This window comes from Oryctolagus cuniculus, chromosome 9, assembly GCF_051225735.1.
Source record: "Oryctolagus cuniculus isolate XC-2025 breed Fujian yellow rabbit chromosome 9, ASM5122573v1, whole genome shotgun sequence".
In the NCBI taxonomy this organism is placed as follows: domain Eukaryota; kingdom Metazoa; phylum Chordata; class Mammalia; order Lagomorpha; family Leporidae; genus Oryctolagus; species Oryctolagus cuniculus.
Genome location: NC_142875.1, coordinates 75818890 through 75846548, shown reverse-complemented (window position 1 = coordinate 75846548; position 27659 = coordinate 75818890). Strand labels below are relative to the sequence as shown.

Below are 27659 nucleotides of genomic sequence, written 5' to 3'. Positions count from 1 at the left end.
GTTCCTCTGAATTCATACCACCAGAGATGCTGGATTTTATTATTTCTAATTAGAAGTTTTAAAAATGGTTCTGTTAGATAATGGGCTTCACCAAAGCTAACTGGGCAGTGAAGAGATGTCATCAGTACATTAGAGGCAAGACACTAGCACAACTTAGTTTTCTGTTACATTCTCACCTCCTGTTTCTAAGATGTTAAGCTGTGTCAACTTTTTGAATGAATGTGGTTCTGTATCTTAATAGAGATGACAGAAGATTTCATATCTTGAGATCTCAAATTATGAAGCTCTGGAATATATAAAATCTATGTGTTGTATTATTGTTTCCACAGGTGTTCTTGTTACAAAGGAACCTTCTCAGGAAGGTCAAATGTACAAAGATCTCCACTGCCAATACCAAAATGAGTTAATTACGTTTTACTTAAAATGTTTACATCATGTTAACAAACTTGAAGTTTAGGTTGTTTGTTTGGTTAATAGTTTTGTTTCAGTCTTGTTTTTCAGAAGACTGATAGTTTCAATAGGTCATGGACAAAAGATTTACTGATATTAATGCTCTCCAACTCAAATCTGTATTGGACAATTTAAACCAAAGAATATAGTTTACAATGCATTTTAAAATGAATGATATTTTGGACACAATAATAATGTGCAGCAAAGAAATTTTAGAGTTAAATCAATAAAGCAGCATAAAAACAAAATCTTTGGTTTAATAAGTCCCTACCTCTATTTTAAAATGCTTCTTAATAACAGGATACTTATCCTGGAAGGAATAAAAGAAAAATTCGACATTGAAATGTAAATCTCAGAGGTCTTTCAACAGCTCTGAGTAGGTAGGCAAGAGTCATTAGACTTGCATAATTTTATAAAATGTAGTTTGTGCTCTATGAGTCAGACTGCAATTTATCAAAAGAAAATAAGGGGATTTTTTTTTATAATATCTTGGCTCATCGCAAACAAACTATTGCGTTGTCCTATATGGAGAGTGGTGGAACTGACATTGATAAAACAGCAAAGGGAAAGAAATGCTGTGCAGGTACACATTTTTGGTGGAGAAAGATGACATAACATGTCTGATGAATAGAGCCCATGTCCATTCTTTAATTGTTGTAAAATACATTCTTAATAATGTTGCATATTTCCAAGCTGGCATTTATACCAGGCAGAATCATAAATATTACAATTAATTCCTCAAAATAATGCCGAGCTGGCCTGATACTAGAATTACATGTTATTTTTACATAACTGGAATCTATAAGAGTAGCAGACATTTTGTTTTGCTCCTTATTCTGATTTTACTGCTTTTCCATATCTACCATAAATCTCAAGGAAAATTTTCTTCATTAATTGGATGTCCATGATATGAAACAGAATAATTTTCTAGCCAGAATAAATGTGGGAATTGAAGTAATGTTTTAGCTACTGATATATTTTGAGAGTTCAGTTGTAGAGCCAAAACAAAATGAAAAGAATTTCTGCTTTAGGAGAAAGAAATGAAAGAAAGAAGACAAAGGAGTAAGAAGCCTCAATGAGAAAGATAGCCTGTGAGGTACATTTATGAGAATGAAATACCCTTTACTGTTAATTAGTAGAGGTTTAATTTTGATAATCTGGTAATGTCGTGGATAAATGAGCCTTGTAATATAGAAACTCTACACTGATTTTCTGACAAAAATTTGGTTCCTTTTTTCAATTTTAGAAAAAGAAAATTTTTGAATTGCTGTCTCATAAACATTAGAATTTCATGGCACTTGCCTGAGACCCTGCCATTAAATAGCTCAGGGCTTATGAGTAGAGTGACAAGTCCTTCGGCAGTGCTGTTTCTGTGTCCAGACATCTGAAATTGCAAGTGACTCCAAAGTGTCTTTTAGCTAACCCTCCCCTTTGTGTGTCCTTCTCTCTCATCCCCCATACTTTGCCATGCTAGTATTGTACTTTCTCCTATTAGTCCAATGAGTAAGGAAGCCATTCATTGAAATATTCTTGTCAAGTCTCAGAGGCATCACTCAGACCTCAAGCCCATTTGAAATGCAATGAGATTTGCCATTGTTTGGGATTCTAAATACCAGATTATCAATACTTTCTGATTGTAAATACAAAGAAAATTATTGTGGTTTTTTTTGCATCTGACAACTTATATGTAGTAAATATTTGTTGTATACTTACTATAGACAGTCATGGGTATTTCTTTGAAGGTACTACCACGAACAAACTGAAAATAAATGTTTCTATTTAGTAACATGAAAAGTAGTAGTCTTACTAATGAAAGCACAGCACCACTTTAATTCTTACTAAAATTAAAATCATGTAACTGTTACTACATGTTCTATAAATTCAGTCTTCATGTAAATCATCTTCCAATTACTTTTATCAGGCCAGATGACATACAAGTCATTGGGTTGTTACTTAGAGCTTTAAAAATTTTACAGTTATTAATAAAAAGTTTAATATATATTATTAAATTCTATTCCCTGTTCTTTGCTTCTTTGACCCTACAAGAGCTAAGATTAAAATATTCCTTTGTTTTTAATGTGATCACTGACGTTTTTGTAATTAAATTCTTTACCTTTCCATTACATTTATTAGCAAGAGTATTTGAAGATATAAAAATTTTAGTTATTTATATGCAGGTTTATCTTCCATGCTGCATTAAAAAGTTATTGAATAAAAGGCATCTATAATTTAATTTAATATTTTCCTTAACCTTTAAAATATTATTTGGTCATAAGTAGTTTTGAATAGATACTTGTTGATGAAAACATTTATATCATTTCTTTATAGGTGGTTCATGGCGCATAAGCAAGAAAGAACAAACCCAATCTAGTGTACATTTTTTTAATTGCTGCATGTGTTTCTAGTCCTTTATCTTAAATCTTAAATGCTTGTTCAACATATTAAAAAAATCGAATAACATTCTGTACCTTAATCTGGATGTATTTGATCAGTTTATTAAGTATTTCCAGCAGCTGATCATTTCCAATGGGTATGTCTAAGAAAAGGAATATTAAATGACTATCAGTCAAAAAATGAAATAAAAAATCTTAATCTTATTGCAAAAAGCTTTAGCCTGTTAATAAGTTCATTCCTTACTGACCTGCTGGATAGAGGAGTTTATCTACAACATGAATGACCCCATTTGTTGTCATGATGTCCGATTCTTTGGATTTCAATTCATTCACCAGAAGTGTATCATTTACCTAACAACCAAACAGAGATGGGGGAGATGCCAATGAGAAGTTTGCTGAAGAATGGACTTAAAGATAATTAATAATTATGGGCATTTTTATGAATTTAATAATGGATGGACATTTTCATGAATTCATTCTAGACAGCTTACTCCTTTCAGGTAGATTTTGCTTCCTTGTGTGGTCTTTAGAATGTTAGTAACGCCAGGTTCAAATCCCTTTCCAATGAACACTCCTGGTGTAAGGTGATAAAGGATGATGTTTTGAAGAGCATTCTTGTCCCCTAGGGGAAAAGATATCAATATATATATATATATATTTATTTCATTATATGTTATATTTTATGATGTTTTGATAGTAAAAGGACTAAGGAGCAAATATTTTTTGTCTTTATTTTCTCTACACAGTATTTTTATAATGTCATTATTTTTTCAAGTTGATATCATTGCTATGTCAAAAGATACAATCACTTCAATTATTTCAATCAAAATATAACCCAACTTATTGGGAGAAAACAATCAAATTATTTTTGAAATTCACTTTAATGTTTACCGTAACACTGAAAAATGACTTGTCTCAAGTAGTTTTGAATAAATATTTCCACAGTTAATTTTCTCATAATGTCATTATTTCTCAAAATGTCATTGGAGCAAATAAGATCTAAGCTCCAAGTGGTTTCAGGAGATTTTTATTGCAAATTTTTGCAACATAGAATTTTTTACAAATTCTTTGTCACCTTATTGTAGACCTTTAATAGAAGCAATGTAAGTGAACTTTAAGTCCAGCCACCTGATAGTAAGCTGTGAAAGAATATTAATAAGAGACTCTGTATGTTCAAAGTGAGTTAAAGAAAACCACAGCTAGCCATAAATATGAAAGGGTATTTATTAGGATTTATTTTATTTCTTTGAAATGCAGAGTGACAGAGAGAGGGAGAGACAGAGAGAGAGAAAGAGGCCATTCACCTATTGGTTCACTCTCCAAACTGCCACAATGTTCAGGGCTGGACCAGGCAGAAGGCAGGAGCCTGGAATTCCTTCTGGGTTTCCCACATAGGTGGCAGAGGACCCAAGTTGTTGGGCCATCAACTGCTACTTTTTCAGGCCCTTTAGCCAGGAGCCAGTTCTGCAACCAGTGCTACCATAAGGGATGCCACTGTTGCAGGCAGCAGTTTAACCTGCTGAACCATGATGCTGGCCCCAAAAGGGTATTTTTAAATTGTTTATTTATTTTCATTTTATTTGTAAGGTCCAGAGACAGAAGGAGATAGAGAAATAGAGAGAAGAATCTTTCATCCACAGGTTTACTCCTCAAATGCTTGCAAAATTTAGGGCTAGGCCCAGGGGAAACCCAGAGCCTAAAACTCAATCCAGGTCTCCCATGTGGGTGTCAGGGGACAAAATACTTAAACCATCACCTGCTGTCTCACAACATGTACATTAGCAGGAATTTTGATTGGAAAAGAAAAGGCTAGACTCAAACCAGTCACTTTGACTGTTCTAGATCAAGCTGCTGCCTGCAGTACTGGCATCTCTAATGGGCATGAGTTTGTGCTGGTTCCAGTACTGTCTGCTCCACTTCCAACACAGCTTCCTGCTAATGTGCCTGGGAAATCAGAAGAGGATGAGCCAAGTGCTTGGGCCCCTGCACCCTAGGGAAACCTAGAAGAAGCTCCTGGTTCCTGGCTTCAACCTGGCCCAGCCTTGGCCATTGCAGCCATCTGGGCAGTGAACCAGAGGAAGCAAGATCTCTTTCTCTTTCTCTGTCTCTCTTTCTCTGTGACTCTACCTTTTATGTAAATATAAAATAAATGTTAAAACAAACAACCAAACAAAATGAAACAAAACAGGCACTCTGACATGGGATGAGGACATCCATGCAGTGCCAAACACCCACAAAAGAAGACATTTTGTAGACACCTGGGCAGGAAAGCTTGAGAAAGGAGTGAAAATCTGAAATGAAGGGGCAAATGTCTAATATTCAGTTCAACTCACGAATCAGAATTTCTTTTTCTTCATTAGTCAGCTCCTTAAAGGCATCATTGGTTGGTGCAAATAAGGTCCAATCTCCAGGTTGTGTCAGGAGATCCTTCAAATCTGCAGCTTCCAGAAGGCTGAGGAAGATGCTGAGCAAGAAGGAGTATGTTCATTTTACTGGGTTTGCATTTAGATCTGTCACCCTCAATGCATAACATAGAATAGAATAGAACACAACAGAATAGAATAGAAGTGTGTATTGTGGAAAGATTGCTCATATATTTTTATATGTTTCCAATGTAATCTACTTGCAACAAAGTTTGATCATGGGGAAACAATTTTAATGTATATTACTTACATTTATTAATCTATGAAAAAATCAAACAACTGTAACTAAACAATCATTTTAATCAATTTCTCATCATTTAAAATAGAAGAAAATTTGCACAAAGCTTAGTCTATTTGACTTTCTTATTAACTCACCAAATCTTATTATAGTGCCCCATTAAGCAAATTAAATAGCACATAAATCAATTTTGAAAATAGTTGTATGGACTAAATTATATTCTCAGAAAACTGAATGTCTTTAGGAATATTAACTGTGAAACAAAAATAAACTGGCAGTTCTCATTCTTTTGTGGAGGTGCAATTAATGAGCTCACCTAAAGCGCTTATCCTGCTTCAATTTTTCATGGAGAGATTTCTCTGCTGGTTTGATGATCTCCCGGAATATGTGAATAGCACCATTTCTTCCTTGTTTGCTTCCTCTCACCATGCATGAATTTTCAATGCAGACACCCTAAGAAAGGAAAGAAAGACACATAGTGTCCTCTTCCTTGCTGAAAATATTTCATGTGGGTGTAGCTGGGTAATTGGTTCTGGACTGGCTTTTCACAGGTGTCACCTAACTTGAGGCCAGAGTCAACAGCTTCTCTCCACTATTTTCAATATCTTGTACAATCTGACCACTAAATTTTCTATTACTAATTAAGCTACCCTACCCATTAATCAGGTAATTTTGCCAGGAAATTAGAAAACAAATTCATAGAATTCCACTTGTACATTTTTCCATGCATGCTGCCCAGGTTCTAACCATTTTTTATACCTTCATTAGGCCAATGTTAACTACAGTTTCTTGACTGCTCCCTTTTTTGATCTTCAGAAATATTTATTATATTTTCTGGATTATAAGTCCTTATGATTACATCAAATCATTGATTTATTTATATTTTTGTAATAATATTTGCATATGTATAAACCAAAATACTAAATAATTTAAAGTGACTGCCTTGGAACTGTGAAGCCACTATGGGCAGTGACTGTGTGTTATATTTGCTTCTAGGTAATGCCTGATGTCCTGTGAAACCATTCAGCTGTATCCATGTTTGTTCCCTGTACAAAAACTGAGCAATACTACCAATTGTACTGTAATTTTGAAAAGGAATATTTCTAAAGTTCTTATTTCACTGATAAAAGTACTTTAGAGTCATTTTATAGAGTGAGTACATCTCCATGTATCTGTAAAACTTATCATTCAAAGGAATTCATTCATTGAAAGATGATATCATAGCAATATATTATCTTATATACTTGACTTCAATATAAGAAGTACCTGATAAATTATGAAGTACTATACAAAGTACTTACTTTAGATAAGTTTTCACGTTTTGTGGGATTTAAAATAATTAACATTTTAGAACATAAAGCTGTTTATAATGAAAGATAAGAATTATCTAAGTTATTATTACTTAGTACTTTCTGTATTCTTTCCTGAAAGTCAGTCATCCAAGCTAAGTTCCTTGAACTTCCTATGAATATTTCCTATTAAAACCACATTAAGAAAATTATTGAAGGATCAGCTCTTCAGTTGGGTCACCGTCTCTGGTTCAAGTCCCAGCTGCTCCGTTTCCAATCCAGCTCCCTGCTGATAGGCCTGGGAAATTGGCAGAGGATGGCCCAGACATTTGGGCCCCTGCATCCACATGGGAGACCTGGCTCTTGGCTTCAGCCTGGCCCAGCCCTGGTGGTTGTGGCCATTTGGAGAGTGAACCAATAGAAGGAAGATTCTCTCTCTCTCTCTATCTCTATCTCTATCTCTATCTCTATCTCTTTCCCTCTCTATAATTTGACTTTCAAATAAATAAATACATCTTTTTAAAAATTATTGAAAATATTTGCTGTCACATCATTCTTTGACATGTGCATATTTTTGACAGGGAAATGTGCAGGTTTGATTCCGACCACTTACTGTACGATATACGAAGACTCTGAGCTTTTTGCCTCCAATTGTCTCCAGTATTTGTCCATTGTAAAGCTCATTAAGGCCAACTTTTACTTTCAATATGTGATTCTGTAGAATTAATTTAAGAAGGCGCTGATCCATGCTCAGAGTATCATCTATGAATAAATTCATTAAGAAAGAACTTTATATAGAAAACATTAAAATTTCTTCTAGTAACAGGAAATCATAAAATGGGATAATCTCTGATACTGTGGAAATTATGGATCCTACATTCATATAGCAAAAGTCAACTAAATGTTCAATTCTAGCAACTCAATTCAACAGTTTGAAAATGTAACTTATTGCATCAAATGATTATAGCAGTTCCACATGATTCAGACCTTCTTGATCTCCGTAGGGCTATGGAGTTTTATGGTGGTCATCGGCAAAATCTAAACTCAAATGATGGCCAAGATTTTTTCTGAAAATTAAATATTCAGTAACCACAATTGATTGCTAGTGGTGAATCTTTTTAGATTCATCTTTATTAGTAGATTTCAGTTACACATCCTCTTAAAAGTGAGCTAATGCTAAAATATATGGGCATCATTATTACAAAAAAGAAAAGGAATATTACTAGAAGTTTGAATTTTAATGATTAATAACTGTTTTCCAGGGCTTATATATACATATTTATTTATTCTTTTTAATATCAATATAATTGTTCCTAGTATTGCTAACCCATAATTTATTCAACCATTCTTCTTTTTTAATTTTCATTAATATAAGATCACACTTCATGTATTTCACAGATATGAGTCTAAGAAGATAACCATACTTACCTCCCTCCCACTCTCCCTCAATCCCCTTCTTTCTTCCTTTCTTTTGTTTCTTTAATTTTTGTAAAAATATAATTTCAGTCATAAATTAGGACTTGGAAAAATATAAAAAGAGTGATAGTTTTTCAATTGTTTAATTTTCCTATCAACTTAAATATTTCTTTTTGAAATCACTTTTCTGGAAAAGGTGGTAGGTTGACTCAATCAAATGAATAGCAATTTTTAGATGAAATACTATATACTGTTTCACATTATGATATAAAATATACATTTTTAAATTTATTTATAATCTGACATGCATAAAGCCCAATTTCTGAGATTCAAACTACACATAATTATTCCTAAATATGATTGTATTGGTGTCAAAAAATAAGATTTATTTTTGTTAACTATGTATGCTGGAAACATTATTAGACTCCTGGAATAACTGAATATTCCTCATCACAAACTCTCATTACATGTAGACTACTATCCATTAAAAGGAAATGCTTGCAATAAAGAACATTTTAGTAGAGACAATGTGGTATAATACTTTGTATGTGTAGCTAGTCTAAAAATTAATCAACACCCTGTAAAAATTGCATTAGGGTTTATTGCAAATGACAATGATGAAGAGAAAAGTTGTGTGGGGCAGTGTGGGAACAACAGTGTCCTGTACATACCAGAAAATGCATTATTCACAGGTGCCAGCAAAGTGTATTCTCCATCTGGCTTCAAAGAAGATGCCAGACCTAATTGGGCCACAAGGTCTGTGAAAGTGGTTTGCTGTTTTCCACCCAGTTCAATCACTTGTTTGGCTATAAAACAAATCATTACCATATCAACAATGTCATCATTGTTATCATCATGAAACTAGTAAATCAGTTCTTGCCTGGTTTTTAAACTTGTAAGCTATTCACTGTAGCTTCCATGTAAAGAAACACACACCCTTCCTTAGTAAGGGGGTTCAAGTTTACACTCTGAGGCACTGATAAGCACAATGAATTTCAGAGTGAAAATATATTTCTATTTTCCTACTGTAGTCTTATTTAATTCTCTGTTACTCACTTTTTATCTCTCTCTCCCCCTTGTGAGTGCCATACCTCTTCATTTGGTGAAAGCTGACTATATGGTTTCATCCTTCCTTTTGTTTCCCCTAAAAACTCTGGCACTCTGAGACTTTATAAATATTAGATATTAGAGAACTTGGAAAGCCCAACTTCCCTTCATGGAGTGTCCTTGGATACACACGGTTTACACTTAGCTAGCTCTCTACTCATTTTGTGTCTGTGCTTCACGTGCCCTTTTTTATACTCATATGTATTTTTCATGGGCGTACTCCAGAAGACACCATAATTGGTCAAAAATATCAAGTAAAACAATAAATGAAGCTATTGCTCACCAGAGTCAGGAATTAGGACCTCATCAATCAAGTGGATCACACCGTTGTTTGTCACAATGTCTTTTTTGTTGACCATTTTGACTCCGTTTATTGTTATGCTGTCACCTTCACAGCCTATCTCAATTGTGTTTCCTTCCATGGTTTCAAAGACGGCTCCTCCCATAATAGCCTCAGAACACTGGAGAGTATTTAGAATGTGATATTTCATGAGAGCTGGAAGAGAAACAGAGTGAGCTTTCAGAGCAAGGGAAATAACAGTTGACCCTTAAAAGATGATGTGTTTTGTTGTGGAACTAAGTCTTCCTAAGAAATATTTATATACAAGTATGTGTGTAAGTCCTAAAAATTGACCAACAAATCTTAAAATCTTAACCATTTGCATTCTATGAATGTTTCTTCCATCAAGTATACAGTAGTTTCACATAGGAAGTAAGAAGAAAAGATCAGTTTTGGAAATGATTTTTGCAGCACTAGATAGATAATGCAGTAAATAAAGTTCCAGTTATATTAACAAAGTAATTTCTAACGTGGAAACAAGAAAAACTTGTCCATTCAGACAGCCTATGAAATTATTTCTTAGTTCCAAAAGCCTAAGTAATATCCTCAATTAGCTACTCATAGTGACACATCTTTACTTAATCTGTGTGAAGCTGGTGGAGGCTGAGAGTAAGAGAGATAATACTCTCAATATCCTAGAAAGCAGCCAAAATGAAAATGATTCCTTGAAAAACACATGGAGGGATTGGTATCTTCTCTAGGTTATCTCCATAGCTATATCCTCAAAACTCTGAAATTATGTATTAAATATATATTTTGGGACAGGCTGAGTACATGAAATGTAGTCTACTTGGGTACAGAATGAGAGCCTTGAAAGAAACAAAATTCTGTGTATAAATAAGTAGTGGCTCAAGAAAACTGCAGTTTCCTCAATTGTATATCTTAGTGTACATTTAGAATTAAAATGACTGCATAATATATATATATATATATACAATATTAAAATTTCTAATGCAATATCTTAAATACTTAAAATCCTGATTAATGTTTGCCACTTATTTCTTTGTTAATAGCACAAAAGCATGTGATCATTAGGATATTTCATTATTTAAGAATTTTGCTCTGCCTACGCTTTTTAATAACATTTCATAGTATAACTCAGAATGCAAGTTTTCTTTGCCCTTGTCTATCAAAGTTGTTATTATTGGCAAGAGGTAGTCTCTTTTTCTTCTCCTTTGCATCCTGGAATTCTGAGAGACCTCCCAGAGATGAAAATTTATTCCTACCTTCAGAAGCCACTTTGTCCCCCATGATCCTCTCTAGTACACCACGTGGGAGTTTCTCAAAAGCTTCGTTGGTGGGAGCAAAGAGTGTGAAGTGTCCATCTCTTCCAAGGGTCTCCAGGATGTCAGACGTGATGGCAGCTGCCTGAAATGCAAATGAGATTTTCAGAGGCTTGCATATTGCAAACTGAAAACAAAATCACAAAATAGCCTAGGCTGATATGGGAGAGTTGATTAGTTCACTATACAAGTTACTCTTATTAGATCTCTAAAATACTACATTTTTGACACAACCTATTTCCAACTTTCTTCAAACTGTGTTTGCAATACTGAGACTTCTTTCCAATGTTTGGGTGACTGTGGCAACAGCCATCTATACCTATACTGAGATGGGCATGTTCCAAACATATTGAATAAATTACATTCACATAACTAAGCACTCTTTATGTACCACTCCCAATCAATATTATCATTTCAAATGAGGAGATGACATTTCCTGTACTAGAGGAGAATAGTTTTATTTCTGGAAATGTATTTATTGCATTTCTGCCATATTTGTTAATGGCATTGTATTGTCCTTAGATTTCAACAGGGAAAGAGGAGGATTTCAATGACACAAGACGGTCTGCTCTTGTGCTTACTCTAAAAGATGAAAGGTCGTCTTCTGCTTCAATGAAGTCTTGAATTGAAGTTCCAATTTGTGTGAGGACGCGGTCAATGACATGTACAACTCCATTTGTTGCAATCTGATTCCCATGGATAACTCGAGCACAGTTAACGGTGACAACCTATAATTATTTGGGAAAATAAAGTGCTGAAATCAGAGCTATCCATTGGCCACTAAAACTAAAACTGTGACATCATTTCCAGTCTTTATTTATTGTAATAACTATAAGATGAAAGACTCCACGTTCTGAATGTAAATGTTTGGATGAAGACTTATATATAGCTATATTTACCAAAGAAACTATAAGACAGAAATAAATGAGTTCAGAATCTATGTCCAATTACACTTAACATCAGGAAATATAAAGCAAAGGTATATCCTTCATTGGAATTATTGCTTCTAGTCTTTTTTTTTTCTTTTATACAGTCATATGCTATTTCTAATGTTGGTCAATGAATTGAATGAAGGAGTTTAATTGGTCTTAAAATAAGTTCTGAGAGAGAAAAACATATAATTATTGAATAAATATAATCTGCCCTATTAAAATGACTTCCTAAGTATTGTGTTACCACAGGTCTTTTTGTCCCTAGGAATTTTACTGTTGAAAGAATCCTAGGGGTTGATGCTATGGCACGGTGGGTTAAAATCCCAGCCTGAAGTGCCAGCATCCCATATGGGCACCTGTTTGAGTCCCGGCTGCTCCATTTCTGATACAGATCTCTGCTATGACTTGGGAAAGCAACAGAAGATGGCCTAAGGCCTTGGCCCCTGCACCCATGTAGCAGACAGGAAAGAAGCTCTTGGTTCCTGACTTCGGATCAGCTCAGTTCCAGCCATTGTGGCCATTTGAGGAGTGACACAGTGGATAGAAGACCTCTCTCTCTATCTCTACCTCTCTCTGTAATTCTTTCAAAAAAATAAAAATAAAATAAAATAATCCTATGATGTTGTTGGCATTTTTCCACAAAGACTTATCCGAATATACAAGAACATCAAAAGAATAGAAGGAATAATAATAATAATAATAATAACTACTCATTCTCTTACCATTCTTTTTTGTTATATAAAAAAAATTACTTAAAACACACCAATTACTAAAATTTCCTTTTTAGAACACCAAATACATTGTCAATGAATTGCCAATGTAATTTATCCTTTACTAAATTATTTGGTAAAAAAAACAGTAACTAGAGTGGAAATTTACATGCTCTTCATTTGGGTAATGGTAATTGTACTTATGTTATACTCAATAACATTTTATTATTACCATGAACATTACATTAAAAGTTCAGACAAAAAAGAAATATTATTCAGAAACCTAATTTTTATGAATGAAACTTACGCCATTGGGATAATGGTTAATGAAAAGCCCCAGATTGTTATACATTGAAGGAATAACCATGCCATTCTTTAAGTCCTTGGTCAACATTCTCTTATTAACCATGTGGCTGTGTAAAGCATTCAATAATTCAACATTTACATTGCTCTCCAGACCTCTGCGGATATCCTAGTAAAAAATGAAATGATACACGTTTATTTTATTTACTGAAGTCTTATTACCATCACATTTCTACTTTTTCATTACTTTCTTATTACAGTTTCATATAGTCATAAAGTTGTGACAAATAACATGAAATTATATTATTCAAATTGATTAAGGAGTTTTATAAGTTCAGATACTCCTTGGACATTTCCAGAGACAAAATAATCGTTTAAATGGAAATGTTGTTGAAGAGACAATATTGATGTAAATCATGGACAAAGGCTTTTGGAATCAAAAGATACTTTAAGTGCTATAAATGGGAATCAAAATCGATGAGTTTTTTACAGCACAAATTTAAATGAGGGTATTATGTTTTTATTCACAAACTCAAGAATTCAACCATCCTGTAACTTCTATATCAACATGTTATATCAGGCTTTAGTGATGGCACAGGAAATACAATGATAAGTAAGATAAAGTTTTAACCTATATGATTTGTATGCAATAGGTAGAAGTGAATATAGTAGGATCTAGGACAGAAAGAGGAAAAATTGTCTTCACAGCTCAAATGAGAAAGACTATTCTTAAAATGGTTTAGAGACAGACTTGGAAGGATAGATAAATTTGAATTGGTAAAGATGTGATATTTACTCTTCAATCAATTCTTGGTTTATTATTTTTTCAATTTTTCCCTTTTTATTACTTTTTAAAATTTATTAATATATAATATTATTCTTTCTTTCCTTCTTTTTTCTTTTAATTTTTTGCTAGAACATACTTTGAATTTACTTTATAATGGTTTTGTTTATTTTTTAAATTAGCTATAAGTTTTCTGGGATATTATTGCACTTATAAATAAATATATTAAAATGCTTACCTTCCTTCACAACTCATCTTTTTATGTAATCTCACATATGTACAATAGAAAATGCAAAATGTGTATGAGTTATCCAAGTTTGTAAGTCAACTGGCATGAAATAACAATAATAAGAAAATAAATATTTAACAAAAGGCATGAATTACAGAATCCAAGTTGTCCCAAGCCTCATTACTGGGGGCGAAGTAGGTGAATGATCCCTTTCCTTCAATCTCTTCCCTCAGTTTTGAGACATCAGAATAACGCTGTGTTGTAGTGGCTCCCACAATGCCCAGTGTTCCATAAACATGGTCGATAGGCATAACTGAAATAGTCAAAAAATAAATAGGTGTTTTAAATAACATTTTAGTAAATAATTTAACCATCATTTAAAGTTTTCACAACCTTGATGATTTTAGCAATAAAATATCATGAGTCATCAATTTTATATGACGGTTGTTTTTTGAGTACCAAATAATAAAATACTATCAAACAAAGTACTATCAAAAACTGTTTTGTTGTATATCTTTTGTGGTGAAGGAAAACCAATTTTAAACTACCATCCTACTTTAACATTTAAACTGATTTGATTCCCATTTTGCTATGTCACCAATAGCTCAGTTACAATGATCAAAAGATATCTCTCATTATTTCACTTAAAAAATGCTTTTCAATTTTCATTGTCAATGGAAAAAGTAATAATTTCTTTCATGTTGGCTTCAGGTTCCGAAGTAGTATACTATTGTTATTGTTACTGTTATTCCGAAGTAGTAAACTATTGTAAAATGAATATAACATATCTGCTTTTATTAATCATAATTTCGGTAAGGATATAGATCAAAATCTCTAACACTCCAGAATATTTCTTCTTTATGTTGGGAGATTCTTGTATAATGTCAGATTTCAAGGATTTATCCAGTATTATGAAGTAAATTTATTTTTCCAACCCTATTTGATTTAAAAATAGTATAATTTGGATAATATAGTAGAGACATGATTGCTAACTTTGTGAACACCTCAAGATGAGGTGACATGAATTAACAAATTTAATTATAAATTCAGCTTTTTAAAAAGAACTAAGATGTGGAAATTTAGGCAAAATGGACAAGGTAAATTTAATAAGGTATGATTTAATTCTTATGTCCTAATTGAAAAAACAAATCTTAGAGAATTGTCATGATCTTATTTATGTATAAAAGCAATAATTGTAATCAATCTTAATTGCTAACAGATCCAAGATGAAGTAATCATTTGAAATGGTCACCAATGGCATCGATTAAAGTGCATGGTCTCCCTAAATGCTCAGACACAAGTGGATTGTACATACCACGCTGAGATCACACTCAGGGAAAATGATAGTAAGATTACAGACTTTCTATGGCTGGGTGGCCATGATAATGAGGGCATCAGAGTCTATGTCACATTAGAGAAGTGAGATTAAATCAGAGAAGACAAGATTCTGTTGGGGAAGAGGGAGTAGCTGGAGGAAGTGGGTGGTGATTGGCATTACGAATCTGAATGTCTGTCATCTCAAGGAAGAACTAGATGGACTCTCATTCTGTATTTGTTCATAGCTATAGGAAACACAACTTTAATGTATGATTTAGAGCTGTTCAATTAGGGATGATGCCTTGAAAACTAGCTGAGTGTCCTGTTTCTAAACAAACTTACGGAGAGGATTTTTGTTCTTGAAGGGAGATTGAATTACTTATTATTAAGCTTATTTTGTTTTGTTTAGCATCCTGAGCATGCAAAGACTGTTCTAATATTTATCACTGTGTTACATGTATAATTAACACAAAAATATGGGGGCATATCTCAGATTTATGGTGGTGCTAAGAACACTCACACACACACACACACACACTTTCACACACACAATTGGTTTCTCCGAAGGCTATGTCAACTCTTTTCTTCACACAAAACAAGTTTGTCATTTGACTTATAATAGTTGGATGCTTTACCTGCTGGGCAGCCTTTCATTCCTTCCATTCGCATGTAACCAGGACAACATTCATACAACACAGTCCTGAATATTGGAAGAAAATCAATATTAAAATGGAGCACTACAAGGATAGATTCTGAGATACACCTGACAAAGCATATCACTTGTTTGCATAATTTAGTGAGAGTCTTGAAATGAGGATTTCTCCCTCTGGTACCAAGATATTTGTATGTTTGATTTCCTCTACAGTCTTATTGACCATGGAAAAGTTCTAGACTCTTGATCCAGAAAAATGGAATTTGAGTCCCAGTTTCACTACTTGGTAAACATGTGATTTGAACAAGTAATTTAGTAAATTTGAGATCAAGTCTCCCCAATTATTTCATATGGATATGGAGCTATAATACCTACTCAAAGAGTAATTGTGAATCTCAAATAAAACAATGCTTTTAAAACCATTTTGTCAACTACAAAGTGCTATAAATGTTAAATAGTATAAGGTTCTCAGAAAAAGAAAGTACATTAATCCATTTAGTCAAAAAATGCTATCTCATCACTGAAATACGTAATACAATTTTAGAATTAAATTTTTAGCAATTTTATTAATTTGTTCATATGAATTGTAACTTTTTATTGTTTCACTTTTTAATTTATTAATATCAACAAGAGATTTCACGTATTTCAAAGATATGAGTCTAAGAATATAATGATACTTTTGTCCCTCACCCCTTCCTCTTACCTTCTTCCCTTCCATGTTTTTTTTAAATATTTTGTGACAATGTACTTTCTTTTTTTTAAGTCAAAGATGCTTTTATTTTACAAATAAAATTGAAATTTTGACTTCTGTATTCCTAATAACATATATTGGAAAATCATATTTTTTCTTATTGCAACAGATTACAATGAATAAAATTCTACATTAAAATGAAAGAAAAATTTTGATATGCTATGAGAGTTTATGCTGGTTAAATTAAAAAAGAATCTTTTCCTGAGATGTTATCCTTAAAACCATTTGAGACACTATGTGTGATTTTTGTTTGGAGGAAAACAGTAAGATAATTTACCTTATTCATGCACAACTGGCTTATTAGACACATATACTCTGCTTTACAACAATTTCAACTGCGACATTGTACTTTCAATTGACCTTATAAACCCAGGCTTAATGCTCCTCTAAATAAAGAGTTTTGCCAGTAAAAAGTAGAAAGACCACCCTTCTGCAGGAGTATAGACAAGGGCTTTAAACAATAATTGAATCACAAGATGTCAGACACACATCAGCTGATGACTGGATAAAGAAAATGAATGCGCACACACACAATGGAATACTACTCAGCTGTAAAACAAAATGAAACCCTGTCACTTGGATGCAACAAAAGCCAAACCCAAAAAAGATAAACGTCATGTGTTGTCTGATTTGAGGTAGCTAATATATACAATATAATAAGTACAACAACAAACAATCTATATGAGTGCAATGCAACATTTAGAATATTCTATATATTTTAATTGTAAAGTTTGAAACAACAGTTTACGTAAGTATTCAAGAAAACACTACCTTGTTCAAAGTTAACAGTGTGTTGAGTTTAAAGGTAGTATTATGAAGGCAAAAAGTTAGAAAATTTAAGTATTCAAGAAAACACTACCTTGTTCAAAGTTAACAGTGTGTTGAGTTTAAAGGTAGTATTATGAAGGCAAAAAGTTAGAAAATTTTAAAAATATGACATTTAAAACACCTTTCCTTATTAGTTATATTTTGAGAGAAAATAATAATCACAAATTATCTATAGCACATGCTTATATAATCCATGAATCAGGCTTCATATAGAGAATTTAGGCACCATGTTAGAAAATTTCAACACAGTTAACTGTAATTTCAACTGATAGTTGAATAATGTAGTTATCTGAGTAGAGGCTTTAACAATTTTCATTTTATCTGGAAAACATTTATGATTAATAAAACTCAGTGTTTCCACATGGTCTATAGGACAAAGCAAGAGTAAGGAAAAGTCATTACGATGCACAGCTGTGAATGTGGGAAATGTATCATTATTTACTGAATAGTATCTAAAGTTTCATGGAATGTCAACTGAAAATGCCACTGACATTTTCTAAGGAGATATTGCAAACTAATATTTTACTAGACCAATGAACTTTCACTGTGGAGAAATATTAAACCTAGGAAACTTCATTTTTTTCACTAGGCCTGCCCAATTTACTTCTCCCAAATTCCCCAAGCAACCGCTCAACAGAAAGACAAACATTTCTGTCGACTAATACATAAAATCTTAAAGATGGCAGAAGCAAAAGGTGGCAGACCACACATGTTTGTGTCAATATTATTGATTTTATATGTATTATTTGTAACTATCATTTATACTTATTTCAGTGTACAGACGTAAATGTGTTTGTAAAAATGAAGCTACTTGGGAAAATAAACTATTATACTTAAACAAAGGGGACACTGTTAGGTTTCTGGTAAAAAGCCAGAAGGCAAATCAGATATTTCTTTTTAATGTAAAGCAAGAAAAGAATCCTGGCATATGCTCCATATAAGCCTCACTGTCTGTAAAATATTTAGATGACTAATGTAAGATTGTTGTATACTTCCTAACCCTCTAGGAAGGATGTAATAAAGAGATTCCATAGTTTCACAGAGCATGTCCTTTCTTCTGTACTTAGTGTGCATTCCAAATAAGCCTTGTAGTATCCAAAAGCATGAAGAACAAAGTTAGGAGAACCCAGAGCCTCAGAGTTCCCAGCTGGGGCCTGGCTTGCAGTATACTGGAGACATTGCACACACCGACTTGCACTATAAATATGTGAATGACTCACACATCTAGCAAATATCTGAAAACCAATAGGAATGAGGTCTAGGGAAAACAAGGCCCTCAAGCTGAAACTCCGTTAAGTCAATGAACAAGGAACCACAGCAAATTTCTGTGGTGTCCTAGACTGGGGAGACATTGTCCATTTAAGGTCGTATGCCTAGTAGACATGATGCTTGCTTGGAAATAAAGATAACATTATGCCATTCAAATGGGTCCTCAGTTACTACTGTGGTGCAGTAGGCTAAGCCTTCACCTGCAGCGCTAGCATCGCATCCGGGCGCTAGTTTCTGTTCCGGCTGCTCCTCTTCCGATCCAGTTCTCAGCTACGGCCTGGGAAAGCAGAAGACGGCCCAAGTGTTTCAGCCCCTGAAGCCACGTGGGAGACCTGGAAGAAGCTCCTGGCTCCTGGCTTTGGATCAGCCTAGCTCTGGCCATTGTGGCCAATTGGAGAGTGAATCAGATGATGTAAGACCTCTCTCTCTGTCTCTCCTTCTTTCTGTCTGTAACTCTACCTCTCAAATAAATAAATAAAATATTTTTAAAAAATTAGGAAGAAATGAGAAGTGACATACATAACTAAGGTTAGGAGTCATGTCCTTTGGACTACTGAAGTCTTAAAAGATGTAATGGGCTTCTGTGATCACCTTTGCAGGCCCCTGGGATGTACAGCCTGAGCTTGGAATCAGTGGATTAAATGAAGAGCTGAAACTCATGTTTCTTCCAACTGTAAGCTCTGATGAAAATTCTGAGTTGAATTGGAGTACTTGAAAGAATTTCTAAATGATTTGAAAGAACATTAATTTTTGCTTCAAAAACCCTTATATTTCAGGTCAATTTGTTCTTTTGGCTCACTATTTCCCCCTAAGATGAGGAAACTGAGGAACAGAGGTTAACTGACGTGCCTGGAATAAAAGAGAACAAAGCCAGGAGTAGAAATGACAGTCACTTTCTTCACTGATTCTCTCCCAAGTCACATTGTCCTGTGATCTGCTTTCTTTTACTTTACAACAACATGTAGATTCAGGGAGAAATCTGAGTTTCACTCATGAAAGTACAGATGCAGGAAGAATTCCTTTATTCACATACTTGATTTTTTTCTTTAAAATAACTCACAATTTTACAAAGTATTTTCAAGAAGAATACTTTCACCATAAGACACATGCATCATGATGTCATATTTGGAACTGGCTTATTGTGAAAAAGATATACTCACGTTTTCTTCCCGCATATGGCACCTTGGTACCAGTTCTTGCAAGAGCTGAAGTATTTCTTTTTGGTGCCTAGGATCTGTTGAAGGGCACAGACGTTTGGGCTGGAGGATGGAGGGAAGAAAAAATTGTTAATGTCCTAATTATTTTGCTTTTTTATGATTAGAGGTCAGATGATTTTTAAAATAAAATCTTAAGACAAGGATCTGACATTCTAAGATGTGAGTCAAGTCTTCCTCAAATCTAACTCTTGATCCAATCCTACTGAATCCCTGTAGAGTTAAAAATTTGTGAGACATAGAGAATATCATACTTCCCTAAAAGCAGTGCACAAATGTTGCAAAAATTAACCTACCTATTTGAAATATTAAGACAGATTTAAATTTACCATAATTTCACTTTTTTATTTCTTGCTACTTTTAATAGTGCATAATACTTTGAACCTTGTCAAACCAAATATGTGCTCATTTTGGGAACAGGTTGGCTTTAATTTCCTCTGAAACAATGAGAAATTAGAGAACAGGAGACAAGCTTTCCTATGTACAAAGACATTAATTTTCTAAGTGATTATGGAAGTAAATGAGAGCTAAAATTAACCTTTAAGCAATATGGTTGCACAAAAGAAAATGTATTTCTTTGAATGGAGGTGCGTGACAGGTCAAAATATATTCTGTCACAATTTAAGACGTTTTTCTTTCTTAAAGAGACAGAAGTTTTATTTTCATAGTGACTCAAGGTAGCTTTGGAGCATCATAAGAATCCCCCTGGGTTTAGGTAAGGGCATAGGAAGAAATGCCAAGGTCCAGTTCAGAAAAGAAGTAGAAATGGTTGGTTAAGTTAGTAAATTATGTCTGATAATTATTTAAATTGCTAAGGTGTCAATGCATTTATCCTATGAAATACATTTTTTGCGAATTTTACACAAATCAAATTTGAAAGTTACTTAAATGCTTCAAAGAATTCAGAGAACTAGTTATATAACAAGCACTTAATTTTAATACATAATTTAAATTAAATTTGCTCTAACAACATGTGAGATAGCAAAGCTATTTACATATGTTTACATAGCCACTAACAACAGATTCCTTAATTTGGAAAACCCCATTGCCAGGCCACTGGAAGGAAATAATGACACAAATAAACTGAATCAGAAATGCATGCCCTGTTAAATCTTGTTACTTAAAATAAAATTATATTTTATAGACAACATGATAACAATTGTTAAACTGCTTATCTAAATCATATACAATTCCTTTTGCATTTTTCTTGTCATTTTACAACAAGTAGAAAAAAAAACCTACAAACACTGAGTTATATGTAAGGAACGTTTTATATACTTGCACATATAATGAGATAAAGGGAGGAAAAAAGTTCATAAAACCAAACCACTGACTTACCCCTGATCCCGGCCCCTGATACGGCTATGAGCCAAGACCTTGTCATAATAACCATTGGAGTTTGCAGGGTTAACAACAAGCAGCAGGAGGACAGCAAATATGGGTAAAAAAGGAATCATCTTTTGTCTCTCCGTTGCAGTTAGTCCCCGAAGAGAACTGGCAGTGGTGTTTGGAGAGCTCAGAGCTTATATGCATGTCAGTTGTGGGCGGGAACTCTGCATCAACCTGGGAACAGAACTCTCTCCAAGAAACATCAGCAACTTGAGGTCCTCAGCTCAACTCCGTAAGGGTTAGTTACCATCACTGAATACAGTGAGCTTCTTCTCATTATAAAGAAGATACTTATTTATATTCACAGGGAAACTGATTTATTGCATGTTTCTATTTCGATTTTATTCTTTTGTACTTCAGAGATTTGTTTTATGGAAATAATTTTGTTTGAATTTTACAGACTGTTCTGTAATCTACTTTAAAAGTACATGCTCTTGTGCTCACTGAGATCATTATCTGACTTTACCACATCTTGTCACATGTAGCCCACATCAGAAATGAAAGGTGATTAATTGTCACCAGAACACAAAGGCATTTGGTTCATCCTGAGAGGGTAATAATGACTGTTGGTTAAAAATAAATTCTAGATAGATTCAAGACTTGTGTGAGATGGGAAGTAAGAATATGGAAGAATCCACAACTTCTTTGCAGTTCTACTAAAATGGGGAAATACCTCCCATTTCCTTTTTCTTTAAGAATATCAATCAGTAGAAGTAACAGCAATCTACTTCTGGCAAGTCACTCTAACATTTGAAACAAAACGGAAGGCAATAACCATTTGTGCTTTATTGTTTTTGGACTACATATTGCACAGCTTATTGGGCATCTCTAGGCAGCACATCGACTGATACGCACAAATAAAAGCAGTCCCTATTGAACACAAGTATTACTAATTAAAAGTAGTGAGATTATTAAATACATATTTTAAAGTGGTATCATTACCAGCATTCTTCTTATTACTTTATTTACAGTAACTCAACTCTCTCAATGTTATACTATGTAATTCCTAGCAAAAAGACAATACATTCTTACAACGCCACACAGAATATGACTAATGTTCGAACATTTTGGATAAAGGAAATCTGAGGGTCAGAAGTCAACAATAAGGTGAAATTATAACTGCATTCTGTTTCTTTAAATATCAAGTTATAAACCATCCTACTGTGAAAATGCAATTTCTATATGTTTTGTTGCAAAGTGCTCCCTGACAATGGAACATCAGTGTTTGTTTCACACTGGCAATTTAGAGAAACTCACTTGTGCTCTGCATATTGTCAGATTGGAAGCGCTTTTAAGAGAGGGCTGGATTGGACCAGAAAGAATTCCAAGTATCAGAAGTATTATGTGTAAGCTTCCTCTGAGATTTTGCCTTCTGGTGTCAAGATAATTTTGCAACTTCTGCTAGTTTTATTAAGAAAGCACACAATGAAATAACAAATAATGAAATATGATGTAAATACCTCTTTTCAATTTGAAAATCTTGGGCTAAAATACAAAAAATGAACTGTCAATTCAGAAGGAGAGCTGAATAGAAGATACCATCAAAACTAAATTATATTCCTTGCATAGTCTTTTGTGGTACAAAGAATATTAACCTACCATTTATATTTCTCTGACTGAAACTATCCCAACACTATCTGTATGGTACTGGTTTGGTTTATATAATAGTTTCTTATCTCTGTTACATTGTACAAACGGTAGGTGGTCAGTAGGTGCTTATTGAGTAGAAGACAGGGTTGTTTATGAAAGGATTCTATTTAATATCAGTAAATTAGCATTTTATAACATTCTTTACCACATAGCTATAAAAAAGTCTTTAATTCTAGACTTGTGATGCACTATAAATATATTATTTACCTTTTAAAACATAATAGTTGAATTTGGAATTGCAGAAGAATAAATAAAAATCACAATATGTACCTTCAATAGCATTACTATGAATAATCATTTTAATCATCAGTGGAATGCTCACTGCTATTCATGGAAACTTCTAATTTTCATACAGTTGCAACTATTGACAAGATTTTTCATGATGAAGCTGATATTTCCTCAAATCCAGTGGGGTTTTAGAGGAGGGGAGGGAAGGAGGTATAGAGAGAAAGAGATTCAGACTTGGATAGCAGGTATCAAGAAGAAAAACAAACTTTAGAACAATTCACAGTGATAACAGACTGACTTGAGTATAGGCAAAGGCATAAAAAAATTCCTGCTATATTACCTACTTTGTTATGAAGCCCACAATCAGTTGAAAATATTTTTTTTTAAAGGGCACATTTGAACTAGTTACCCCTTATTGCCAGATTTATTCATTGGAATAAGTGCCTTCTATTCATAATGAGTGTTTTATTTTTTTAGAAAACTTTTACTTACTAAATGTAAATTTCAAAAATACAACTTTTGGGTTATATCAGTTTTTCTCCCTGTAACCACCCTCCCGCCCGAAAACCATCCCATCTCCCACTCCCTCTCCCATCCCATTCCTCATTAAGATTCATTTTCAATTATCTTTATATATAGAAGATCAACTTAGTATACACTAAGTAAAGATTTCAACAGTTTGCACCCACACATAAACACAAAGTATAGAGTACTGTTTGAGTACTAGTTTTATCGTTAATTCACATAGTACAACACATTAAGGACAGAGATCCTACATGGGGAGTAAGTGCACAGTGACTCCTGTTGTTGATTTAACAATTGACACTCTTATTTATGACGTCAGTAATCACCTGAGGCTCCTGTCATGAGCTGCCAAGGTAATGGAAGCCTCCTGAGTTCGCCGACTCCGATCTTATTTAGACAAAGCCATAGTCAAAGTGGAAGTTCTCTCCTCCCTTCAGAGAAAGGTACCTCTTTTTTTGATGGCCTGTTCTTTCCACTAGGATCTCACTCACAGGGATCTTTCATTTAGGTCATTTTTTGCCACCGTGTCTTGGCTTTCCATGCCATACTGAGTGGTTTAAATGGACAAATAATTGCATAAACTATGTAATGAAGATAGATGATTGTTTCCTGCTGACAGGGAATATAGTTTACTTTTGTAAAAAGCATGAGCCATGCTCATCCAATAAAAAAAGAGGTTCTTAAATCTTTCTTTGGGAGTTTCACATAATAAGAATCTTAAATTTACCCATCATGAGAATTATTTAGAACATGTATAAATCCCATGGAAGTCAACAACTATTAGCACTTAACAAATATTTGCAATTAGGATTAGCAATGATTTCAAGGAGGATCTTGAAAATGGGGGCCAGATTGTGCATACAAACTACCTGAGAAGTTGGAGATGGCAGAACATCCCAAGAGAAGGTTGAATATGAAAAGACTATAGTGGTGTAACTTAAAAACCCCACGCCAGCCTACAAATAGGATAGTATATATATGCTGAATAGTGAGAGAAAGCCCAAGCAACTACATTAGCTTTGACCCTGATTTCATTAAGCCTAATAGTTGATCCCCAATCCTTAACTGACACTTTGCCGGTAGGGTGAGGGAAGGACATAATTTCAGAGAATAGGAAGAAAAGAGTCCAAATTATAGATAAAACATTGGAAAATCTTGTCAATGATACAATTCTTCCCTTTAAGAGTATTCATCAAGGAAGAAATTCATTTGCTTTCTCTCTCTCCCTCTCTTTTTAATACAGGACTCTCATTCATCTATTCCTTGAGAAGTTCCTGACCTTGAGTTGGCCAGGAAGTCTTACTACCAGCTGGGAGGAAGAGTGAAGTTACAAAAAGATAAGTCTGACTTCCAAGGTTACAAAATCTGACCCGGAAATATAAGTCATTAATGAAAAGAAATGGTTTATTATGCTACTGAATGAAAGTGATGTGTCTGCAAGACAGAGACATTTGTTTCTAGCTCTCAGGATGCTAATTTACTAGCAGTGTGAAATATAGTAGATCTTTGTGATAAGCCTGTGACCTCTGGAACCTATGAAGTCATTACAATGTCTTGCTTAATGTCGCCAGCAAGTGACACTGTCACCAATCTTAAACTTGTACTGTACTGCCTGGGACTGGACAAGAGCTATGGATTAAACAAATTTGAATACTCAAACTATATGCAGTTATTTTAAAACCAAAATTTCTTTGATTTTGAATGATTCAGAATGATTATTTGCATCAAATTATGTATAAGTCCCACTTTTTAACATATTGTCAATGAAATTTAAGTTAGTGAAATAATGTTCAGAGAGAAGTTTAACTGCACCTTCCAAAGTAGACATTAAATGACGTTTCTTTAATGTTAATTCCCTTAGAAGAAAGACAAGAAGTTTTCTGAGATAAATGTGGATAGTATACCATCTTCCCTAATAAATTTACACTCAAGCTATAAAAGCCTATCCAGTGACAGATCTTTTTTTACTCTCATATTAACCAATCGATGTAACTATTTGACTCTATTGAGCTGGGTACTTTTTGCAATTTTAAAACTGAGTGTGTATTAAACATTATTTTGTATTAGCAGTATTTACTTGTATTTCTCTGGAGACATCTAGTGGAGAAAGTATAGTATACAAGGTTTACAGAAGCACAGATATCTTCACATTTCGATTAAAATAATAATCAATGGGAAATTCATTCAAAACAGTAAATATTTTACACACATTTCAATGTAAATGAAAATAAATACTATCTCACAAAAAGTATCTTATGTTTGATTAATACTGGTTACAATGATGTCAAATCTGAAATGAAGTTTAAAAATTCTGGTCACATGCGTGTGACTAACAAATGAGTGGCTTCACTTTTTATCTGAGCTTTTTTTCTGCACTGACACAGGATAGCAACACGTGAATGAGGAATTATGATTGAATTTATTGGATTTTTAAACTTCAAATATATGATTGGAAATAGTCACTTCTCCACTCAGATTTCATTCATTGGTTCCTTCTCGCATTATACACTGGTTTTCACCTTTGGCACTTCTGATAGTACTGACGTTATGCCTTTCATCTTCTCTTTCATTTGGATACAGAAAACATTGTTTCAGAGACAATTAAAATCCTCATTATCATCCATCTCCTGCCCATAAATAACTTCTAATATTTCTTCTGATCAATGAAAGGGATGGGCAATAGCTGCAATTACATGAGCTCTCTAGCAGGCCATCTCTTACAGTACTCAAATTTCAATGTCCCATCTTGCACATTTCATCTTTTAAAAGAACAGCACAGGGCCGGCGCCGCAGCTCACTAGGCTAATCCTCCGCCTTGCGGCGCCGGCACACCGGGTTCTAGTCCCGGTTGGGGCACCGGATTCTGTCCCGGTTGCCCCTCTTCCAGGCCAGCTCTCTGCTGTGGCCAGGGAGTGCAGTGGAGGATGGCCCAAGTGCTTGGACCCTGCACCCCATGGGAGACCAGGAGAAGTACCTGGCTCCTGCCATCTGATCAGTGCAGTGCGCCGGCCGCGGCGGCCATTGGAGGGTGAACCAACGGCAAAGGAAGACCTTTCTCTCTCACTGTCCACTCTGCCTGTCAAAAAATTAAAAAAAAAAAAAAACAGCACGAATGATAGTATCCCCATTATAATTTGTAATCATCTATTTATCATTCTTCTCAGACTGTTTCCCTGTAATATGGCAATACTCTCACCTCTCAGGCTTAGACCTCTCATCTTTTTACTGATATCTTCTCATTACTGACTTGTCCACATCCAACCCTGCCCCGATTCTCTTCATCTGTTTCCAGGATCTTAATCCATATTCCAAATACATCTGAAAAGCTGTTTATACTTCTTCACAGGAAAACTACCAACCAAATGAATTATTTCTCATTTTTCAATAATATTTCTTCTCTCCTCAAAGACATTGGCTATATTTGGTTCTAAAATAAACTACTGCTCCACTTCTCCAGATACTGATTTTATACAATGATTTTCCAATTCTGGAGATTGAGTAGTGCTACCTTCAAGAATTTGCCTTCTTCCTTTTCTTGTATCACATGAGAGTTTCTGGATTTCTCATTCAAACTTCCACCCAAAAAAGTCTCCTCTTCTATAAATGTGTGCATCTGATAAAGGTTTTTATTTGCTATAATTATATGCATATCAAACTTAGGATACTGTGTTAGAATGGGGAGAATGTGGAAAAGATTTGCTCTTTTGGGTCCGGCTCTGTGGCACACTAGGTTAATCTTCCGCTTATAGCACCAGCATCCCATATAGGCACTGGTTCTAGTCCCAGCTGCTCCTCTTCCAATCCAGCTCTCTGCTGTGGCCTGGGAAAGCAGTAGAAGATGACCCAAGTCCTTGGGCCCCTGCACCCACGAGGGAGACCCAGAAGAGGCTCCTGGCTCCTGGCTTTGGATTGGCACAGCTCTGGCCTTTGTGTCCATCT

General features: G+C 34.2%; 1 protein-coding gene and 1 long non-coding RNA gene across 7 annotated transcripts in view; one reads left to right on the top strand and one right to left on the bottom strand.

The window, feature by feature from the left end:
- Positions 1-21587, bottom strand: part of POSTN (periostin) — a 35039-nt gene extending 13452 nt beyond the window's left edge. For all 6 annotated transcript variants that reach the window (XM_002721081.6, XM_002721083.6, XM_008274491.5 and 3 more), the window contains exons 1-16: positions 21267-21587; positions 19875-19973; positions 15850-15914; positions 14053-14210; positions 12889-13053; positions 11521-11667; positions 10883-11024; positions 9600-9812; positions 8881-9015; positions 7407-7555; positions 5821-5957; positions 5177-5307; positions 3335-3465; positions 3092-3194; positions 2919-2986; positions 2164-2209 (exon numbers count right to left, since the gene is read on the bottom strand). In XM_002721081.6, the coding sequence (XP_002721127.1) occupies positions 2164-2209; positions 2919-2986; positions 3092-3194; positions 3335-3465; positions 5177-5307; positions 5821-5957; positions 7407-7555; positions 8881-9015; positions 9600-9812; positions 10883-11024; positions 11521-11667; positions 12889-13053; positions 14053-14210; positions 15850-15914; positions 19875-19973; positions 21267-21385 (2008 nt within the window). In that variant the 5' untranslated portion in view covers positions 21386-21587. The remainder of the gene's footprint in view (positions 1-2163; positions 2210-2918; positions 2987-3091; positions 3195-3334; positions 3466-5176; positions 5308-5820; positions 5958-7406; positions 7556-8880; positions 9016-9599; positions 9813-10882; positions 11025-11520; positions 11668-12888; positions 13054-14052; positions 14211-15849; positions 15915-19874; positions 19974-21266) is intronic.
- LOC149124620 (uncharacterized) lies at positions 21416-25968 on the top strand. Its single transcript, XR_016212919.1, has 2 exons — positions 21416-21555; positions 24964-25968. It is a non-coding gene; the product is annotated as an uncharacterized LOC149124620 (long non-coding RNA).
- The last annotated feature ends 1691 nt before the right edge of the window (positions 25969-27659 follow it).